The sequence below is a fragment of the Struthio camelus genome, chromosome 8 (assembly GCF_040807025.1).
Source record: "Struthio camelus isolate bStrCam1 chromosome 8, bStrCam1.hap1, whole genome shotgun sequence".
NCBI classification, from domain to species: domain Eukaryota; kingdom Metazoa; phylum Chordata; class Aves; order Struthioniformes; family Struthionidae; genus Struthio; species Struthio camelus.
Window position 1 is genome coordinate 4958998 of NC_090949.1, and position 18332 is coordinate 4977329.

Consider the following 18332-nt stretch of genomic DNA (forward strand, 5'->3'; position numbering starts at 1 on the left):
CAACCGAAATTAGAGAATATGCCTTTGGTCTTTGTCCTCCAACTTGCGTTTCCTTTGCCTTTCTATGAAAATGCTTTCTCTGAAACTCTTCTTTTATGGTAAATTATGAATACAGAAAAACCTATTAGGAATGAAATGTGCCTGCAAATATTAGAATAAATATTCCTTTGGGATGCTTTTGTATATACAGTGTAGGATGACTGTACGTGTGCACTTATAAAAAGAAATGTGACCACTGGATGCTAAATAGGAGCGAAGATTTACATAAATGTCAGTTAAGTGCGGTGATATTTGGACTGCTGCGTACTCTCTTTGAACTCGAAAGAGTTGTACTTAAGGCAACCATGCACTTGATTATGCTCACAATATTCCATAATGAGGAAGCTAGTTTCCTAGAAAACTCATGTTAAAACAGCATATCTTTTGTCTTCAGTAGCTCTCTGAGTCGGCAGCAAACCTTGGAAATAGGCAACCTGGTTTCTTTGTCTTAAGCGTTACACAGACTTCTAAAACTTTGATGTTAGTTTGTCAAAGATTTATCCTGCCGGATGCAAACGTATGCCTGGTGACTGCTGTACGTGGCGCTTCCTTTGTAGCTCCTGCCTTTGGCACAGATTCAGGAGTTAACATATTTTCCTACGTTCTTTTTTGCATCTCTAGAAATACCTATGGCTTTGTGTGATGCTTAAGAGGAAATGAGTTAACTGTCTATAGCCTATGGATTACTGCTGAGGTTGGAGAAGCAAAACTCCAAAGATGCACTTAAGTTGCTGCAGCGTTAGTCGTGCTGCACTCCCTTGTGCGGTGTTTAGATTTCCTTGTCATGATTTTGTGCTGCAATACGGAGCTGATCTGATTCTTTTCCTTCAGCTCAAGTGAAAGAAGAACCTGGCTTTGATCGCGACTCTTTGCCAGGCTGCCCTCCACAAGTTGAAGGCTCTAGCGGATTGGGGCTAAGACACTTTTTCATACTGGTCCGAGAGGACTTAGGAGTAACACTAGTAGGAACCTTGATTAACTGCAGTGAAGGCAAAACGCAAGGCACATGCTGTGTTAAAATGTTGGCCTACGTTGGAAAGCTAGCAAATCTCTTGTACATGGTCCCAGTCAAAATATTTCCAGTGCAGTTGCTGCTTTTAGTCATAATTCTCTGAAGTATCCTTTAAATATTTTGCTTAACATTAATTAAGGCTTAGCAGAGTTTGGGGCTTGCAAAGTCTCAGCGTGCAAAGATGATAAATTTTTTATAAAAGCAGCAATTTTAACATCTGTCAAGTGTTGGATGGGAGGGAGGGAATTCTCTTAAGATTGTATGCTTATATAGCTAGGAGCCCTAAAACGATGATCTAGCGTGTATCAGAAATTTAAATATCTTATGTTCTTGTAATTATAGTCTTATTTATAACGCCACGCGTATAAAGGGCAGAACTCTGCTTGTTCAGACAGCTGAATCTTGGTATTCCCTAACTTTGCGCTACTTAATTGGAAACCATGAAGTAACCTTTAGTTATATATCGTCTATATATCACTGTGATGACCACCATAAAAGCTGTCGTCTTGCTGTTTTTAGTAATAAGCTGCTATCTTTCCTGGATCTAGGTAGGATTGCCAGGACATTAATTAAGTAGCATAAAATCTGTATTTCTTCCCTCTGACCCTGAGAACTTTGAATGGCTAATTTTCTATTCACCTGCATTTCCTCCCTTTCTGTTATTCTGAGGAGTTCTCCGAAACTTGTACTGATTGTGGTCTCCAAAGGAGAATCAGAAAGAGAACGCTACTTGTCTCAAGCTCTTTCTGAAAATTGAGTCATAGATGTTACATTTTAAGCCAACAGAATGTTTGATTATTCTACTTTTGACTGCCTTTAAAATTCTAGTTGCCATAACAACTTTATTTCTTTATTTTTAGCACCTCAGTTGCCATAACAATAAAATATAGCTTTTTGAATGTAACCATTTTTTTTCTGGCTTTCTTGGTTTATTTTGCAAAGAACCTTTTTGGGGGGGGAGAGGAAATATAGCTAAGCGTTTCCCCTATGAGCCCTTCGATTAGAACGTAAGTTGAACAATAAATTCTTTCATCCAGTCTCACTGAGTTTCTATGAGAGATTTTTGACTACTAAGTATTTTCATAACTTGTGCACAAAAATGAATGCATATCACTGTATTAAGACTTTCCTTTGTAGAAGAGTACTGGAATTTCATTTTATAGGCAGTATATTTAATATATTAGAATATTTTAACTGTTAGATAGTCATTTCGGGATTTTTTTATTTCGTTATAGTGAACGGCTATAAATAAGGTTTTTTTTTTTCTTTGCAGTATTGACAGCTGTTTCCCCCCCCCCCCCCTTTTTTTTTTTCTTACAGTAAGGTTGCTTTAAAGATTACTGTTGACACTTCACAGCCAATAACTCCATTTCTGTCATGTCATTCTTTATCTTATTTTTCCCTAAAAGTATAGGAACAAATTATGCTCAGTTTGTTCTTGCAGCAAACACTAGAGACCTGCTGGGGAGAAGGATGTTCCACAAATGCTCTGTGCCTTTTCAAGCCAAATTAATTCCAGTGGCCGTATAAAAAACTGGCCACTAGCATGCTATGCAATTATAGCAGGTAGGGCCCATTGCTTCCCATATGGCATTTCTTCCTGGACATAACATCAGTTAGTTAGAGGTCATTATTTTGCTTAGTATGTTTATATGCCAAGTATTGGGCAGTCATATGTGATATTTCATCAAAATATATGAGGAGATTTGCACTTAGCTTCAAACCATAATTTTGAGCAGAAGGGAGAGGTTTAAGTGTGAATTTAATATTGAGGAAAGGAGCTGGACTTGAACTTAATTTATAGACTTGACCTCTATATTCTGTGATAGTGTCCTTTTCCTGTAGCTTTTCTCAAAAACGCTGTCTTTTGCCTGGGATTTAGCAATCTACAACAGGATTAGCGCAATAAATGAGTGCTATAGGGCAGTCAGGAATTTGGGATGTCTCAGTGCTGGTGTTTCGTACAAGTAGGCACATCATAGGGTTAAGAACTAAGTGAATGTAAAGTAATTGTCATTAATTTACAGCAATTATACCAAATTTTTCAGGTTTCATGGAAGAAAAGCTTATCTGTTTTGGGATTTTTTTGTTTTATTTTGGACTTTTTTTTTGATTTTTCTGTAGAGCCATTATCAGATCAACTTTGACCTCAAACATTTGTAGTATTTTTGCAAGACCTAAAATCAACTTTTAAAAGAGATGCTTTTTAAAAAATATATATATTCAGTTGTAGGTTTTCTGAGGCAATGTCATAAAATACACTTGCAGAATCTTGGAAGCAAAATAAATGCACAAAAAAGGAAAGTCATCAGTGTGTCTCTGCTTGGACATCATAAAAAAGAATAGAGGCAGTAAAAAGACTGTAAAAGTTGAAAATTCAATTCTTCAGTTCTGCTGCATCTTTTTTAATTAGAGAGATATTTAACCTGTTTTCAGTACTGACAAAATGAATATTTAATTTAATTTTTTTTCTTGGAGAGATGGGAAATATGTCAGTTTCTTTATTCGGAAAAATATCAGAACTGTTTTCTCAATTGACATAACATTTTACATGTGCCAATTTCTAGCTATAAAAATAAATGTGCTCATTATCTAATACAATCAAACTAATTTAAGATGAAATTCTCTAATTGTTGGAAGTTGAATGTATTTAGATGTTATTAAGCTTGAAAGATAGTTATCGGATGTTAGATGAGTTTTGGAAATTTCAATTAGCTAGTTTAACTCTGGGGGAAAAAAACAGTATTTTTTCCAGCAGCATTTTAAGTACATCATCTCATATTGCCTGGTTCCATTTCTGAGGGTTACCAAGAAGTCCACTTAAACTGCTATTGTTTGCTAAATTTTCTGTCTCGGCTTCTTTTAGTAGGCAGCTATTCCTGGGCCTTTCTCTCCTACGGTTATTGAAGCAAGCGTATGCGGAGAGCTGCTCCTCCAGTGTGGAGTCTGTAAGTGATGGCTCTTCAGCTATCCGGCTTCCGGCTGGGTGGAAAATAGGGTATAAATGAAGCCTGGCTTAAAATCCATAAAAAGAAACTGTGCCACACTTCAGTTTATAAATAGTTGTCATGCCCAACTTTCCTATTCCTCTCTCTTCCACTTCTTCACACAAGTGGTAAATTAGTAATACTGAGTAACACATTGCTTAAAAATAGTCTTCCAAAATTCACAGATTTACTTGGGTGGTTTTCAGCTTTATTGTTCTCAAGCAATAGTGAATTGGTGTTACCAGTTCAAATTTGGTGTCAATGCCACATGTTCCTCAGTAGTATTTGCGCTAAAACAGTAACGAAACATTAGTTCTTAACTGACTTTGTCTGCGCCTACGGTTAAAGCTATGGCTTTTTCTCCTCAATGGTCCCAGTTGTTCAGGGTTTATCTGAGCCTGTGTGACACCTTTTGTCTCCTTGAGGAAGCATTATTTTTAAAACTCTAGTAAAGGAAAAGTTTAGAGGGGAACATGTCACTTACAAGCAGATCAAAGCAAAAGCCTCCGTGCAACTAGGCAAGAGTTTCCAGCCGGCCCACCTAGGGCTGGCTCCTCTGGGAGAACGTACTGTTGCTGTTTAACCTGAGCGGCATCCGTGGAAAGTGGATTTGAATCCATTTGAGATGCGTCCGTGAACTTATCATGCAATATAGTTGCCAGTAACAGTTTTTAGTAAAATAGAATTGAAGTGGATAATTCTGAAAGATTTTAAACTGTTTTTGAGGAAAAAGATAAGTTATGTGTGCAAACGCTGTCTGTATGTGTTGTAACTTTCGGAGCAGCTTCACAAGAGCTAGTCGTGACTAGCACCTTTGTTCAGAAGTATTTTCTGCCATTACTCTATCCTGTGTACTGTCTGAATGCCTATTTTGATTAAAATAAGTAGACAAAGGTTGCCGGGGCGGGAGGTGGTTTATCATATTGCGATGGAGAAGGATTTGGAAGTGTGGGTGGGGTTGGTCGTACAGTAGTTTAGGGAAGCCTGGCCTCTAGGCAGTGAGTTCTCAGGTATGTTTTAAGGACAAAGTAGAGGTGATGCTTTTGGGAGAACTTAAAGAAATAATATAGGGCGCAAATACTTTTTTTTTTTTTAAGGCAATGCAGAAGAATTAAGATTATATTTTATGTACTTCAAGCTTCAAGTTTATTCTTTGGTGCGTCCAAACTTGTGGTACTGAAAGACTGACAGATGCATCTGATTAGAGCATGCTGCCAGTAACATCAGGTTTTGGTCCTTGTGTTCATGTCTCCGTAGCTGCTGTTGCGCAGGCCTAAGAACTTCACTTCCTACTCAAGGTGGCAATAGATTATTCATCATTTGAACTCATGAAATCAGAATTGGTTATCTTTCAAAATGTCATGCTGTAGTTCAAGATAACTCCTTGGCTTGCAAGGTTGATTATCAGAATGCTTGACTTTTTTTTTTATTTTTTATTTTTATTTTTTTCTTAGTAGCCTCACAATGTGTTATTCAAACTATGCTGAAATGGAATTAGTATTAATATGACTGAGCTTTATGCTTCTGCCAAGGTGGTTGGAATCCTTTTGAACATACACTGTCTAGGTCCCGAAACGCTTTTAGAATACCAATTTGAACACATCTATGAAATGTTATTCCTGGCCTGGTATAGACAGAAGTATTAGTAAAATACAACTATGCCAGACTGTGTCTCTAAAAAAATATGGTATTAAAATCACCTTTTAAGTATTATTTTAAAATATGGGGAATGATTCCTGCAGGAGAAGAAAGGGTAGTACTACCGGCACTGTTCAGACTATTCTTTAGGTTTCAGAATTTCTTCATTTACAGTTCTCTTAATTGCTTTTTTTTTTTTTTTGTCTTGTGACTTATTTAACAGGTAAAAATGTTAATTGTCTCCTGAGAGCAGTGCAACGTAATTAATAGCTAATTCATTTCAGTTCACCCTAGTGGATTGCCGTGCACGGAGGCAGTGCGTTAGAGTAGGATAGCTGCGCGGAACATGCCTTTGTTATGGTGCTTGAAATGCAGAGGGGCAGTTTTGAATGAAATGCGTGCTCTTTTAGACTGTAAGTATGCTTTCACAAACCATTAACTACACGTTAGACGTGTAACCGGAAGCAGAGGTTAAAGGGAAAGCAACACAAATAACAGTGCCCTTCATCAGGATGCCTGGAACAGTGGCAGTTAATAATTCTGTATTGTTTTGCCAGTATGTTCTTTTAAGTTTACTGTTAGTTTAAGGACAGTTGGACTAGTTTTAGTGGCAGCCACCTTTATTTTTGTTATTTCCTTCTTCCTTCTGTCAGTTTTCATTCGTTTTTGGGCTTTTTTTAATCATATATGCTCAATTAGCAAATAGCATACTTGTATAGCGTTAGTCCTAAGTGCTGCTTTTTAAGCAAATACGATGTTTAAATCCTGAAGAATGCCAGTTATCACCCTTCATTGGGCTTCACCACAGCATTTCCCTCAAGTAAATTCACTTCAGGATAGTTTATTGTAGGGTCTTTTATTCTGGTTGATTGGAGGGGCAGCAGTTTGGCGGTATATGCAGCTCTGAACTGAGCTGGTAAGGCGAATCCCGTTTGTCCTAGGGAGCGTCAGTATGATCTCGAGGGAACCTCCTCCCAACGAAAAGTGTTCTTCAGTGTGAAATTCAGGAGAGTAATTTGGGATCACAGGCAGGAATGTTTAAAAGGAAGTTGTGGCAATTTATTCTAAGAACTTGCTTAATATTTATTAAACACATGAATAATATTAATAGTTTAGAAATTCCAAACTTTTAGCAGTGTTAAATAATAACGGACCATGACAGGACTAGGCAGTGAACTTACAAATATGGATGCCCAGCTTTCCCTACTGATCCACTGCTACACAGAAAAAATCATGTATTTGCCACTTTCTACTTCTGCATTACAGCATCCTCATTGCTTAATATTTGTATGACGCTGGCTAATATTTGTCACTTGAGAAATAGCATTGGAAAGAGAGTGGGGCAGTGAGTTGAGCAGAGTAGATGCAAAAGAGTTTTTTTAGAGCAGTAGCTCACAGAGGAGGAGGCTGGGAAGGGGCTTAGCAGTTCCTTTCCAGATCCCCCTCACACCTTGACTTTCTAAAAGGGTACCCTCACTCCCCCCCGCTCCCACTCCAAATTGTACTGGCCCCTTCTTTCTTCCCCACCGAATGAAACCCGCTCTGTAGCTGCCACCAAATTCAGTTTTGCCTCCAATGTGGAACAGCTTTATGTTGGCTTTGGGCGTAAATGCATTTAACATTGAGGTAAGTACTACCCGGGAGAGCACCCCTGTTTTAGAAATGCAGCCTTGTCACCCCTATCGCTGGATCTTTTTTGCAGTCACGAGGGTGTGCGGGCCATAGCAATGTAAAATTATTTGTGGCGTTCTTTATGATCATGGGGTGGGAGGCAGAAAGGAAAGAAGCTGATCTGTAATAGCAAAAAGGATAAACAAAACTCTCCGGTGGAGAAATGCTGTGTGTTAAACTTTCTGCAGGAGAATGTAGGGTTCTGTCCCACCACTGCTTATTTCACCACTTCTTCCCCCCCCGCCCAAGTGTGTCTAGCCTTGGTGACAAGTTGCAACAAGGCAAAATTTGACTAGATACTGGGGGGGGGGGGGAGGGGGTCACAGTGAGCGTGGTGAAGCATTGGAACAAGGAGCCGGAGAGGCTGTGGAAACTCCCTGCTTGGAGATGGTCAAACTCAGCTGGATATCCCCTGAGCAAGCTGATCTAAATCTGAAGTTGGGTCCGACTTAGGAGTCAGCCCCGCTCTGAGTAGGGGATTGAACCAGGTGACATCCAGAGGTGCCGTCCAACCTACATTGTCTGACGGGTCTCCTTGCCTTGAGACAAAAGAATGCTTGGGAAGCAGCTTTACATCCCAAATAACAAATAAAACTAACTTTAGGCCTCAATACAGCACCCGTCTGACTTCAGAGAGCAACTTTGAACTCCACAGTCTCTGATACTAAAAAAACCAAAAGCAATCCACTTTCTAAGGCAACTACAGAGATCCCTTCCTCGCCTCTCTTTAAGCTGTGCCTACAAGCAAGCCTCACAGACCACAATTTTTTGCAGACGTTAAAAACAGGGTGTCTGTCTGATGTATGGTGCTGGTCACATAAATGCCAGAGGTACTTAAGATGACAATAAAGCAAGGTGAAGAAAGAGGTCTCTTCTGTAGCCTGAGAAGAAAGTGGGGGAAAAGAAAAGAAAAGAGAGTTGGGAAGAAGCAGAACAGAAGATAGGGGCTTGGCAGACAGCTGTTTATACATATTGTCATTCTACATCTAAATGAATAACTATTTTTATGTTCCCTATCTCACATTCTCAGCTGCATCTCCCTGCGCTAACCAATGTCTTAAGATTTTAGAGGAAACACTGTTGTGCATTTGGTCCAGCTGACCAGCCAATATTTTAACAAAGAGAGCCCTGAAAGGCTCCAAACGAGATATGAGTGGCGCGAATGAGCCCTATTTCCTTTCAGAAAAGGAGTTGGGAAACAGAAATAGTCCTATTCCTTTCTGAATAAAAGACACGGATAACAGATTGTTCCCTTGCTCAGAGCTTCCTAGTCTACCTCTGCACTGACTTTTTCTGTCTGAGCAGCTTTGTCTTGCCTCCTCCCAGGGTCACACGCTTCACTGCTGCTTTCACGGGCTGTCTTTCATAGACAAAGCTCCAGCTCCTGCCAGGTCTCCTCTGCGTTCAGCAGATCAGATGGTGAGTCTTCTGTTTTGGACAGTAACTTCTGTTGTTTCTAAGAAGATCATGTAATCCCTAGAGAAGGGACTTAATTGCTCTTTCCGTTCAGTTTGGGAGTGTTCAGTCCTTGTACTGGGCATAAGCAGCTATGGCACTTATGCTGCAGGTAAAATACTGCCTAGGTGGCAGCCATTAAATTCTTCCAGCAGAACTCTTTTCTCTTTCTCACTTTCTTTTCTTTATATACAGTTAAAAAAAATCCTGAAGTACATTTGGTTTAAAACTGAGTCAAATGCCCCTGTTCTACAGACAACTGTCTCCATGTAGTTTTTTAATATGCTGCCTCTGAAACAAAACTTCAGTATTGCCACATCTTGTAAAATTCTGCCTGGAATTGCAGAGCTCTGTTAGGACTAGCTGATTTCTGCTTTAATTTTCACTTGCCTCCAAATGTACGTCAAAACCAGCCCAAGTTAGTGCAGTCAGTCTGTTGCAGCTTGCGCTGCTTCCTTCCTAGAAAATGCCACAGTGCGGTGGGATCTGGGGGTAGCTAAGGTGCTAGCTGAAGTCCCTGGCAGCTTGCAGCGGGGCTTTTTTGCAGTAAGGGAAGTCTACTCATATTTCCACAAAGAAAGCAGTCAAACTCCCTTACTTTTGAATCAGTTAGTCACTGAAATTATAAATCATGGAATAAAAGCATTTTCACCTGCGTGGAGAACCAGCCAGCAGAGGTTTGCCATTGTTATCCGTGTTCTCGCCTACCTGGTCAGCAGCATTCAGGTCCCCTGTGCAAGCCCTGGGTGACGTGAGCGCTTGTTATCAGAGTTCGGCACGCTGTATGCACAGTAAGAGGCACTGAGGTTTTGTAAATCAGCTGGATCTGAGTAGGGTGACACAGCGGCAGTGGTAGCTCTAACAATATTCAAATCTGTACCAAGTAAAATATGCTTAGATTGTAGTTTTCTGCGGTCCGCTCTAATTTTAGGCTTAACCATGGCTTATCTGGCTTGCGTCGTGTCTTTGTGGCTTTCTGACGTTCATTTTAAGACGTTGCAGCCCTGTGTTTGGCTGGTGCCAACCATGAGCTGGCCTGGGAGGGAGGCAGGAGTCCTGCTCCTTGCCATTCCTCTGCACGCGCTTGTTTGGTCCCTTTCCTCCCTCTCAGGAGGAGTGAGAAGAGGAGGAATAAAACTTGCTTCCCCTCGCGCTGCCTGCGGCACAGACAGATACCGCTTAGAGCTGTGCCCAAAGGCGACGTTCAGTCCTAAAACTTGTTGCAGCCATTTGCAGTTCTGAGGTATGGGAGCAAGCAAGTATTTTTATTTTGTCTTCAGTCCTTTGGCAGAAGGATTTGGGATTATCACCGCTACCTTATTGCCAACCACTTGTGCCCCGATGCATTTTCTGCTGTTTCACTTCAGTGCTGGGTCCTGATTGCTACAGACTTGTCATTCAGCCTTGGCTGCTTGCTCCAGGCTGTGCTCCCAGTACGCCCTGTTAACTGGGAGCAGCTTAGCCAAGTTTTGCCAGGGGCTTGCCGTGGAACCGAAACAATTGGGATCGCGGTGGTTTCTGATGACTTATTTTGTTAAACCCTGTGGTACCACGCCTGACGGATGTATTTTGCTTGTCCGTAGCCCAAAATATTGTTTAGTGGTTGGTGTTTTCATATCGCAGTGTGCTGCTTCTCCATGTGCCTAAGAGCGTATGGAGCGTGTGTGTGAGATAACTTTTGTGATTGCACTTCTGTTACTTGTTTTATTTTTAGGAACTAGCAAGTAAACAGAAGTGCTGGGTCCTTAATCAGTGAGTAACAGCATCAATTTGCACCACTAGGGAAACTTGTTAATTGGGTTAAGAAGTATGCGCTTTGGAAAACAATATGTTACTCATACGTATTTGTATTTAAAGACGCTTGAAATCTCTTGAAACCATGGGAAGCTGGTACATTGTTGGAACCAGTTGCAGATGAGTGTTTCTTTTTTCTTTTTTTTTTTTTAAATTCTGAAATATGTAAATAACTTTTAGAGGGCCTTAATTTTGTCTTTTAAGCCCTTGTTAAGAAAATAAATTTCCAACTGTGGCAAGTATGTAATCGAGTTAAATGTTTACGGTCAATCTACGACCAATTCATGCGAAACCAGTGCTCTGACAATAGGTTTCCCTAAACGTTTCTAATTAGGGAAGGACGCTGGTGTCCACAGTAAGCCGCACACTGGAGCCGACTGAAGCGCTTGCTTGCTGGGGTACTGCTGTGGCTTTCAAGCCGCTCTTTCTTTCGCGTTTAGCCCGCTTCGTGGAGGTTTTCCCCCAAGTCCCGCTGTCTGAATGAGAGCGCAGGAGCGCCGAGCCTCCTCCTCCTCCTCCCGCCGTGAGGAAGGGGCCGTCGCTGCGGGCGGGGGGCCGGGCCGGGCCGGCTCCGCCGCAGCGGCCGGCGGGGGGCGGCGCGGGCGCAGGTGCGCGCCCGCCTCCGCCGGCGGCGGGGGAGGAGGAGGAGGAGGAGGAGGAGGAGGAGGAGGAGGCGCGGCGCCGGCGCTGCTCGGCCGGCCGGCCGCCCCTCCGCGGCAGCCGCTGAGGATGCGCGTCGGTGAGCCGGAGCGCCGCGCCGCGTTAAGCGGGACCGAGGGGGAGGCGTGAATCTGTCAGGCGCGGTGTTGCCTGCGGACGGAGGGAGGGAAGGGGCAGCCGGAGATCTTCGGGGCTGTCAGAAGAGCCGAAGGACTTTCTGTACAGCGTGGTGATGCGCGCCGGGAAATGAACTCCGCAAAGAACGCTTTCTGTCAAACGGCTGCCACAGAATTGAAGAAAAATCGTCTTTTCTAGCCTGTGAAATTCCTCTTGGAGGCACAGCAAGGACTATCAAAAGCGTCGGAGAGATTCGAGTACTTTTAAAGGGACTTGGAGCGAATGCCAGCGTAATATCTGAATGACCTTGGAAATCATTATATGTGGACTGATTAATTCTCACCGCCTGCCTGCTAGTCTCAGGAACTCCAGGATTAGAGATGCTTATAACGTTTTAGGGGCCTTTCAGAAAACAAGATTGTATACACTTACTGACCTGCCTAACGATTCCTGAACTAATGAAGCATTTACCTAAAACTGAACACGGAAGATGTTTCCCTTTAAAAGTACGCTTGCTCCGCACCTGCAAATAAAATAAGCAAGGTAATGTCCTGCTGCTAGAAGAACTTTTTTTTTTTTTTTTTTAAAACGGTTATTTATTATGCTGATCATCTGGTAAGACCAGAAAGCCCCAAACTCGCCAGAAGACGGAGCTGAATAACGGCGTAGTAAACAATGGCAGCTTTTCTAGGCAAATCAGCATTTCATTAGCTTCCCAGCAGAATGCAGATGGAAGTTTCTGCTCCCCTTGTGTGGGGGGGTGAAATGATTCAGGTGTTGCTACAGAGGTGAGCAATGTCGTGGATATACCTATGAACTTCTGTGTACTCATCCGCTGTAGCAGATAATGGCATAGTTTCCAAAGATAATTTTAAATTACCATTGCCGGAAATTTAAATGCAAGAGGATTTATTTTGTCTGTGGGGACCTTGAGTTATGCTTCTGGCATTAATAACTTGTGACGGACTATAACTGTCGGAAGGAGTTGTGAATATTAACCTAAGTCTCCAAATTTTATTCTTAAATTATTTTCATTTTTAAATGCATAGACACAATCTTCCTCATTGTATGCGAGATGTATGTTTTCTTTCTTGGGAGTCAGAGGACAAATCTGCCTTCTCCCCCACCCGCCTCCCTCCCTCCAAATAAAATTCATTATTCATACCCTAATGGTGGTGAGTCTATTGGAATTAACCTTGACAAAAATGTTTTCCTTACCTTTCTGATGAATAGCGTGGGTAAGGCAGAGTACCATCTCCTGAACGGAGCCAAAAAAGACAGCATGATACAATGAACTTTTTCCTTTACTCTCTAGTCATTCTGTGATTTTAAATTGAGACGTTAGAAAGATTACCTCCGGTAACTGCTGGCCCGGGAAACCCGAGTTGTACTGAGATTACGCCTCCCCTCCCCTCGCCCCGTTATATTCCAAAGTAACTGACTTTCTCAGGAAAATAAACGGTCACAGATTTTCCCCCCTCCTTCCCTGAGAAAGGAAAATGTCTCTTCAGTATTTATTTCTGTATTTCACAGTACCTGTTTGTTTTAGAAGTGCCTTGTGTTTGCTAAAGATTGGTCGAGAGCACTGGAGAAGCTGATCAGTGGCCTTTCTCTTTCTGGCTTTTTTTTTCTTTCTTTCTTTCTTTTTCTTTCTTTCTTTCTTTCCTTAAAGCTAAGGTGTGCCAGAGTGATGCCCTGATGCTGAGGAGGCATCAACAGCTATGGGACTGTAACCCTGTCAGATGTAAGCACTGGCAGCGTCTACAAAGAGAGATCGTGAGACGCTGAAGCAGAGTTTAGCTGCTGTTAAGCAGGTCATCTGCTCGCTAAAGCTCAGATTGCAGTGTTCCCTAATCGTAAAACATGAACCAGTCCAGATGGATTGAATGGAGGACTCTGAATGTGAGCGCTAGTGTTATGAACATATCTGAGCACCTCTCCTGCCCTCTTGGATTTGGTCACTACAATGCAGTTGACATCTGTATCCTTGAGACAGTTGTTATTGTCTTGCTAACGTTTTTAATTATTGCGGGTAACTTAACTGTTATATTTGTTTTTCACTGTGCTCCACTTTTGCATCATTATACCACCAGCTATTTTATTCAGACCATGGCCTATGCTGATCTTTTTGTTGGAGTTAGCTGCTTGGTTCCTACTCTGTCACTGCTTCACTATTCGACAGGTGTCCACGAGTCCTTGACTTGTCAAGTTTTTGGATATATCATCTCTGTGCTGAAAAGCGTATCTATGGCATGTCTTGCTTGCATCAGTGTGGATCGCTATCTCGCTATAACAAAGCCTCTCTCCTATAATCAACTGGTCACACCTTGTCGCTTGAGAATCTGCATCATTTTGATCTGGATATACTCTTGTCTGATCTTCTTGCCTTCCTTTTTTGGTTGGGGAAAACCTGGTTACCACGGAGACATTTTTGAATGGTGTGCTACCTCCTGGCCAACTAATGCCTATTTCACTGGCTTTATTGTGTGCTTACTATATGCTCCTGCTGCCTTTGTCATATGTTTCACCTATTTCCACATCTTTAAAATTTGCCGGCAGCACACCAAAGAGATAAATGATCGGAGAGCTCGATTTCCTAGCCATGAAGTGGATGCTGCTGGGGAGACTGGGCACAGCCCTGATCGCCGCTATGCCATGGTTTTGTTTCGGATAACCAGTGTGTTCTACATGCTGTGGCTCCCTTATATCATATACTTTCTGCTGGAGAGCTCGAGGGTGTTGGAAAATCCAGCACTTTCCTTCCTAACAACCTGGCTTGCTATAAGCAATAGTTTCTGCAACTGTGTGATATATAGCCTCTCCAACAGCGTTTTCAGACTGGGACTCCGGAGGCTGTCAGAGACAATGTGTTCTTCTTGTATGTGTTTAACAGACAGGGATGTACGGGACCCTAAACCAAGAAAACGGGCTAATTCTTGCTCTATTTAAAAACACTGATGCATGTAATCAAACATGGAGTTTTGATAGTATTTGATATATCTGGAAACTTGCCAGAACAGAAATACTTACTTGAATAGTTTGCTCTGAGAGTAGGGATGAGTTTAAAAGGGATTTCAGAAACGGAAAAGGCTGCTGTAAGAGGGGTCACTGAACTTAAATATAGCTCTTGTGAAATCGTAAGGAGACAAATTCAGCAGAGAGGATGAAGAAAGTCAGGACTCGGATCTTCCAAAGGGCATGAAATAACTAGCACATCAAAGGAGGTTCCTCGTAAAATCAATTAGTTAGTTACTACCTTATATTTTTCCCCTTGTAGAAAAGGGGTCTTATTATCTTTGTGTCAGAATATACTGTAGCCTTCTGAATTTAAATATATTTAAGAGGAAACTCAACAACACAGTAAGTGGCTATCCATAAATTATATTCCTGAGGACTTACAGTAGATGTTGCAGATTATTAATCAGCTCTCTGCTCACGTCTTGTACAATTTTTCAGTTGTACAAATAATCCGCAATGCATAAAACAGGCACTGGGCATGATGCTTTTGATAAAATTGCACATTTTGGTAAAACTTTGACAAAACCGCTCCCTCTCATTTTCCATTTTTTCCCATACTGTACATCCCTAGGTTTCATCACGTGGAAGTGGCTTAGTTTGAGGGTGCCTACAGGGCAAACTGAGTTTCAAATCACTCTTCTGCAGAAAGAAATAGCCCTTTCTGACTAGCTGAGTAAGCGCAGTCGCCCGTGTTCAACGACTTCTTCAGTCTTTCATTCTCTTGATCCTGTTAAATTAGCACACAGTGTTATGTAGTGTCCTTTAGGGTGTACTAAAGCTTTTCCTTTATCGGCTACCCGGATAATCTCCTAATGCAAATATGATAATGGCGTACAGCAGTGTGCATCACTGCTTAGAAAATTAAAAATAAATAAGAAAATCTTTTCTTTGGGAGGTCTAAATAGCTTACAGTTGTAGCTGCCAATCCTTTGTGTAAACCTAGCTTGCACATACTGTATTTTTTTAAAAAGAGAAAGTAATTTGTGGTCTGTGCCTAATGTTTTCATAGCACATGGAATAGGTCAGTGCTACAGGATTAAAAAATACACTTACTTTAAGAGAAATACTTCTGTGCAGTTGTTGAATAGATATTTGTTAGACAAGCGTTCTTGGAGGAGGTGCACAAGACAGTCTAGTATTAAATACAGGCAAGGAGCTTCGGTATTTCCTTTTGTAATGAACTGACTTTCAGGTCCACCGATTACATATTTTTGTTTTGCAAGGGTGCACATTAGGTTTGTGTAATAAATTGCCAGGGGTTCAGATGCATGCCAATAAATGAAATATTTAAATGATTATTTTTGAACCAAATGTAATTTTCTTAGATGGTTATTGGCTTTTAAGAAAGGCCCAATTGTAGATCATTGGTGCCTTTTAACGCTGCACTATTATTCCTTCTCTTACCAAAACGTGTGTGTAAAGATTGTGCCTATTACTTTTTGTAAAGGAAGCTAACCACATTTGCACACTTGTGGTTTGAGTCTAGGTCTCCCTGAAGTATGTACTCTTTGTTTTGTTGAGGTGGTTCTGAACCCCTGTACCTTTTTAAAATTGTAAGAAAGCTGAAACAATGGAATAAAGTAGTATCATGTCTATCAAAACCAGCCTTGGCTTTAGTTCCCTGATGTTATGCTCTGGTCTCTCTGAAAGCTCTTTTGGCTTAGAACTTGAGAATGAACTAGCTAAAATCCAAAGCTAAAAGCTGCTTACTTGCTGTCTGTAATGCTTTATGCCGGTTTCTAACATTGCACAGTCTTGAAAGCAGGTTGAAATATGTCTTGGAACGTTCCTCCAGCTAAGCGGAACTGTTGCTGACAATTATCCCTGATAAATATTACGGAAAATGAGTGGTATTCTTTGCGCATACCTCGTCCTGCTTCCCCTCTCCGGGAATGTGTGTGTTGCCTTGTTTTGAAAAGTTAACTGTGTATTTCAGAAGGCTCTCTTTGGCTGACTGCTGCTCTCTGAGGCTACGTAACCCTGGCTCTTCTTGCAGACTGGGACCTCATGTAGTTTTGTCATTATGTTTAGTTTCCTGCTTCGTAGGTCTTCGATGTGCGAGAATTAGTCCAGGAACAATGAAATAACTGATTTTTCACAACTCCCTGGGCTGGTTTCATACCAGTGAAGAAGTAAGTCCACGTCTACCCTGGTTTCATACTGGTGAAGTAGCTCTGCGTCTACGCTCCGCGCTCGGACGCTTCCCCGCTCCTGCTCTCTGTCGACATTCCTGGCAACAAGTGTCGGTGCGACCTCCTGGCATTCGAGTGAAGTTCTAGAACATACTCGTAGTTTTACAAGCCTTTTATTAAAAACAAGAAAACCCAACGTGAAGGTAGTAGATCTATTACTCGTGTGGTACTGTAACGGCAAGTATATACAAATGCACAAGCTAACTCATTTGTATTCGTAGTGCCTTAGTTGAACCCGGCTTGTATAACCTCAGCAAACGGAGCTGATGTACCGCGACTTGAAGCTTTACTGCCTGCAAACGGGAGCTCAGAAAGGGAGCTGCGCGCGGAAGAGGCTGCAGCAGAAGGGACGCTTGGCAGCCCACCTGCTCGCTGCCCTAGAGGGCAGAGTTAGCAATACTCTTCTCTCTACCATGGTGCTGAGCTTGTGGAGCTGTCGGTGGGGACTGAAGATTTCCTTTTCCCTCAGGCTGTAGGGAAAAGGAGTGAATGGGGTAGAAATCCACTGCCCTGCAAACAAATGATAGGTTCCCTTTACTTCTTCCCCCCCCCCCGCCCTTTTTTTTTTTTTTTTAAACTTCTTCCTTTTCTGGAGATACAAACTTACATTACGTTAAGTCTTACATGTAGACTCTGCACGTAAGGGCTTTCTTTCTCCTTTTATTTGGGCATAAGTGTGATAGCTTATGTGAATGTAAGAGTGCTGATTTGCTTCTCTGGATCCTAAATTTGAATTGCTGGAAAATCACACTGTTCTCTGTAAATCTGAGCCTCCTGGAATCTGGCAAATTAAACATCCCCACCACGGTTAAATGCTGCGTTCCTTATTGCTCTTCTCAAGGACAAAATTTGACCTATAAAAGTAGGCAGTCACATGAATGTTTAGATTTAGTGAGTGGGTTTCATTTTTCAAAGTATTTTCTAAAATCGTTACTTTTAATTTTATTCAAGGAAGGATTGTTATTGTTTTATTAATGCTGTCTGAAGATGCCAGCTGGTGCTACTGAAAACTGCAGGGCTGGACATTTTGATGGATAAAGAAAGCCCAATAGAAATTTCAGTCACCCAATTCATCACTTCTGATTTTCATTCTGCCATTATATATAGCCTCATGACCTTGTATGAAAATCAGGTTAAGGAATGAGACTTTTAAAGCTTGCATCTCTTGCACAAAAATGTTATAAGAGTAACGTCCCACTTTCATGTACCTGAAGACCTTTATGTATTATAAAATATCTAGTAAATACGTGAGCTGACGCTAATCAAAGAAATCCACAGTCTCAACTCATTCAGCAGATCGTTCTTGACAATTATCTGTAATAATAAAGTCTCTCCATATACTGATACAGTGAGGGAGGCGCTGGAAACTTTTGATTCTTTAAAACAATATCCAGTCATGAGAAAAAAACCCAGCTTTTTATGGGTAAAATGTTAAATAAAAAGGTTAAATTGAAGAGGTATGTATCACAGGTAAGCAAAACAAACGTGTGCAAAGCTCTTTTGTGCAAGTAGATTGTTGTGCCATTATATTTCTCTTGAAAACTTGTATAACAGAGGTTATGTAGAGATCAATCATATAAATATTTTTGAAACCTCCTGTCTTCAGCCTAAGGAAAAGACAGGGAAAAAAAAAAGAAGTAGTGGCAGCTAAAGTGCTACCAGAAAAGTAGTTTTTTCCTTATCAAAATCTACGTGCTTCCTTATTTTCTGGAATTGCTAGGTTGAATTTCTCTTTAAAATATTATCCTG

At 41.4% G+C, this 18332-nt stretch overlaps 2 protein-coding genes across 16 annotated transcripts in view; both read left to right on the forward strand.

Annotated features, from left to right (window-relative positions):
- Positions 1 to 18332, forward strand: part of RABGAP1L (RAB GTPase activating protein 1 like) — a 251950-nt gene that overhangs the window by 77187 nt on the left and 156431 nt on the right. For 9 of the 14 annotated variants that reach the window (XM_068951738.1, XM_068951740.1, XM_068951741.1 and 6 more), the window contains one exon: positions 8674 to 8766. The exons of the other annotated variants lie outside the window; for them this stretch is intronic. In XM_068951738.1, coding sequence (XP_068807839.1) covers positions 8674 to 8766 — 93 coding nt within the window. The remainder of the gene's footprint in view (positions 1 to 8673; positions 8767 to 18332) is intronic. 14 annotated transcript variants of the gene reach the window in all.
- On the forward strand, positions 11288 to 15995 carry GPR52 (G protein-coupled receptor 52). Of its 2 annotated transcripts, none has more exons than XM_009672707.2 (2): positions 11288 to 12161; positions 13046 to 15995. In XM_009672707.2, exon 2 carries the CDS (start codon positions 13237 to 13239, stop codon positions 14320 to 14322), a length of 1086 nt encoding a protein of 361 aa, XP_009671002.1. In that variant the 5' UTR covers positions 11288 to 12161; positions 13046 to 13236; the 3' UTR covers positions 14323 to 15995. The 2 variants fall into 2 exon arrangements, with proteins under 2 accessions (XP_009671002.1, XP_009671004.1); XM_009672709.2 differs by having other exon boundaries at positions 11288 to 11916.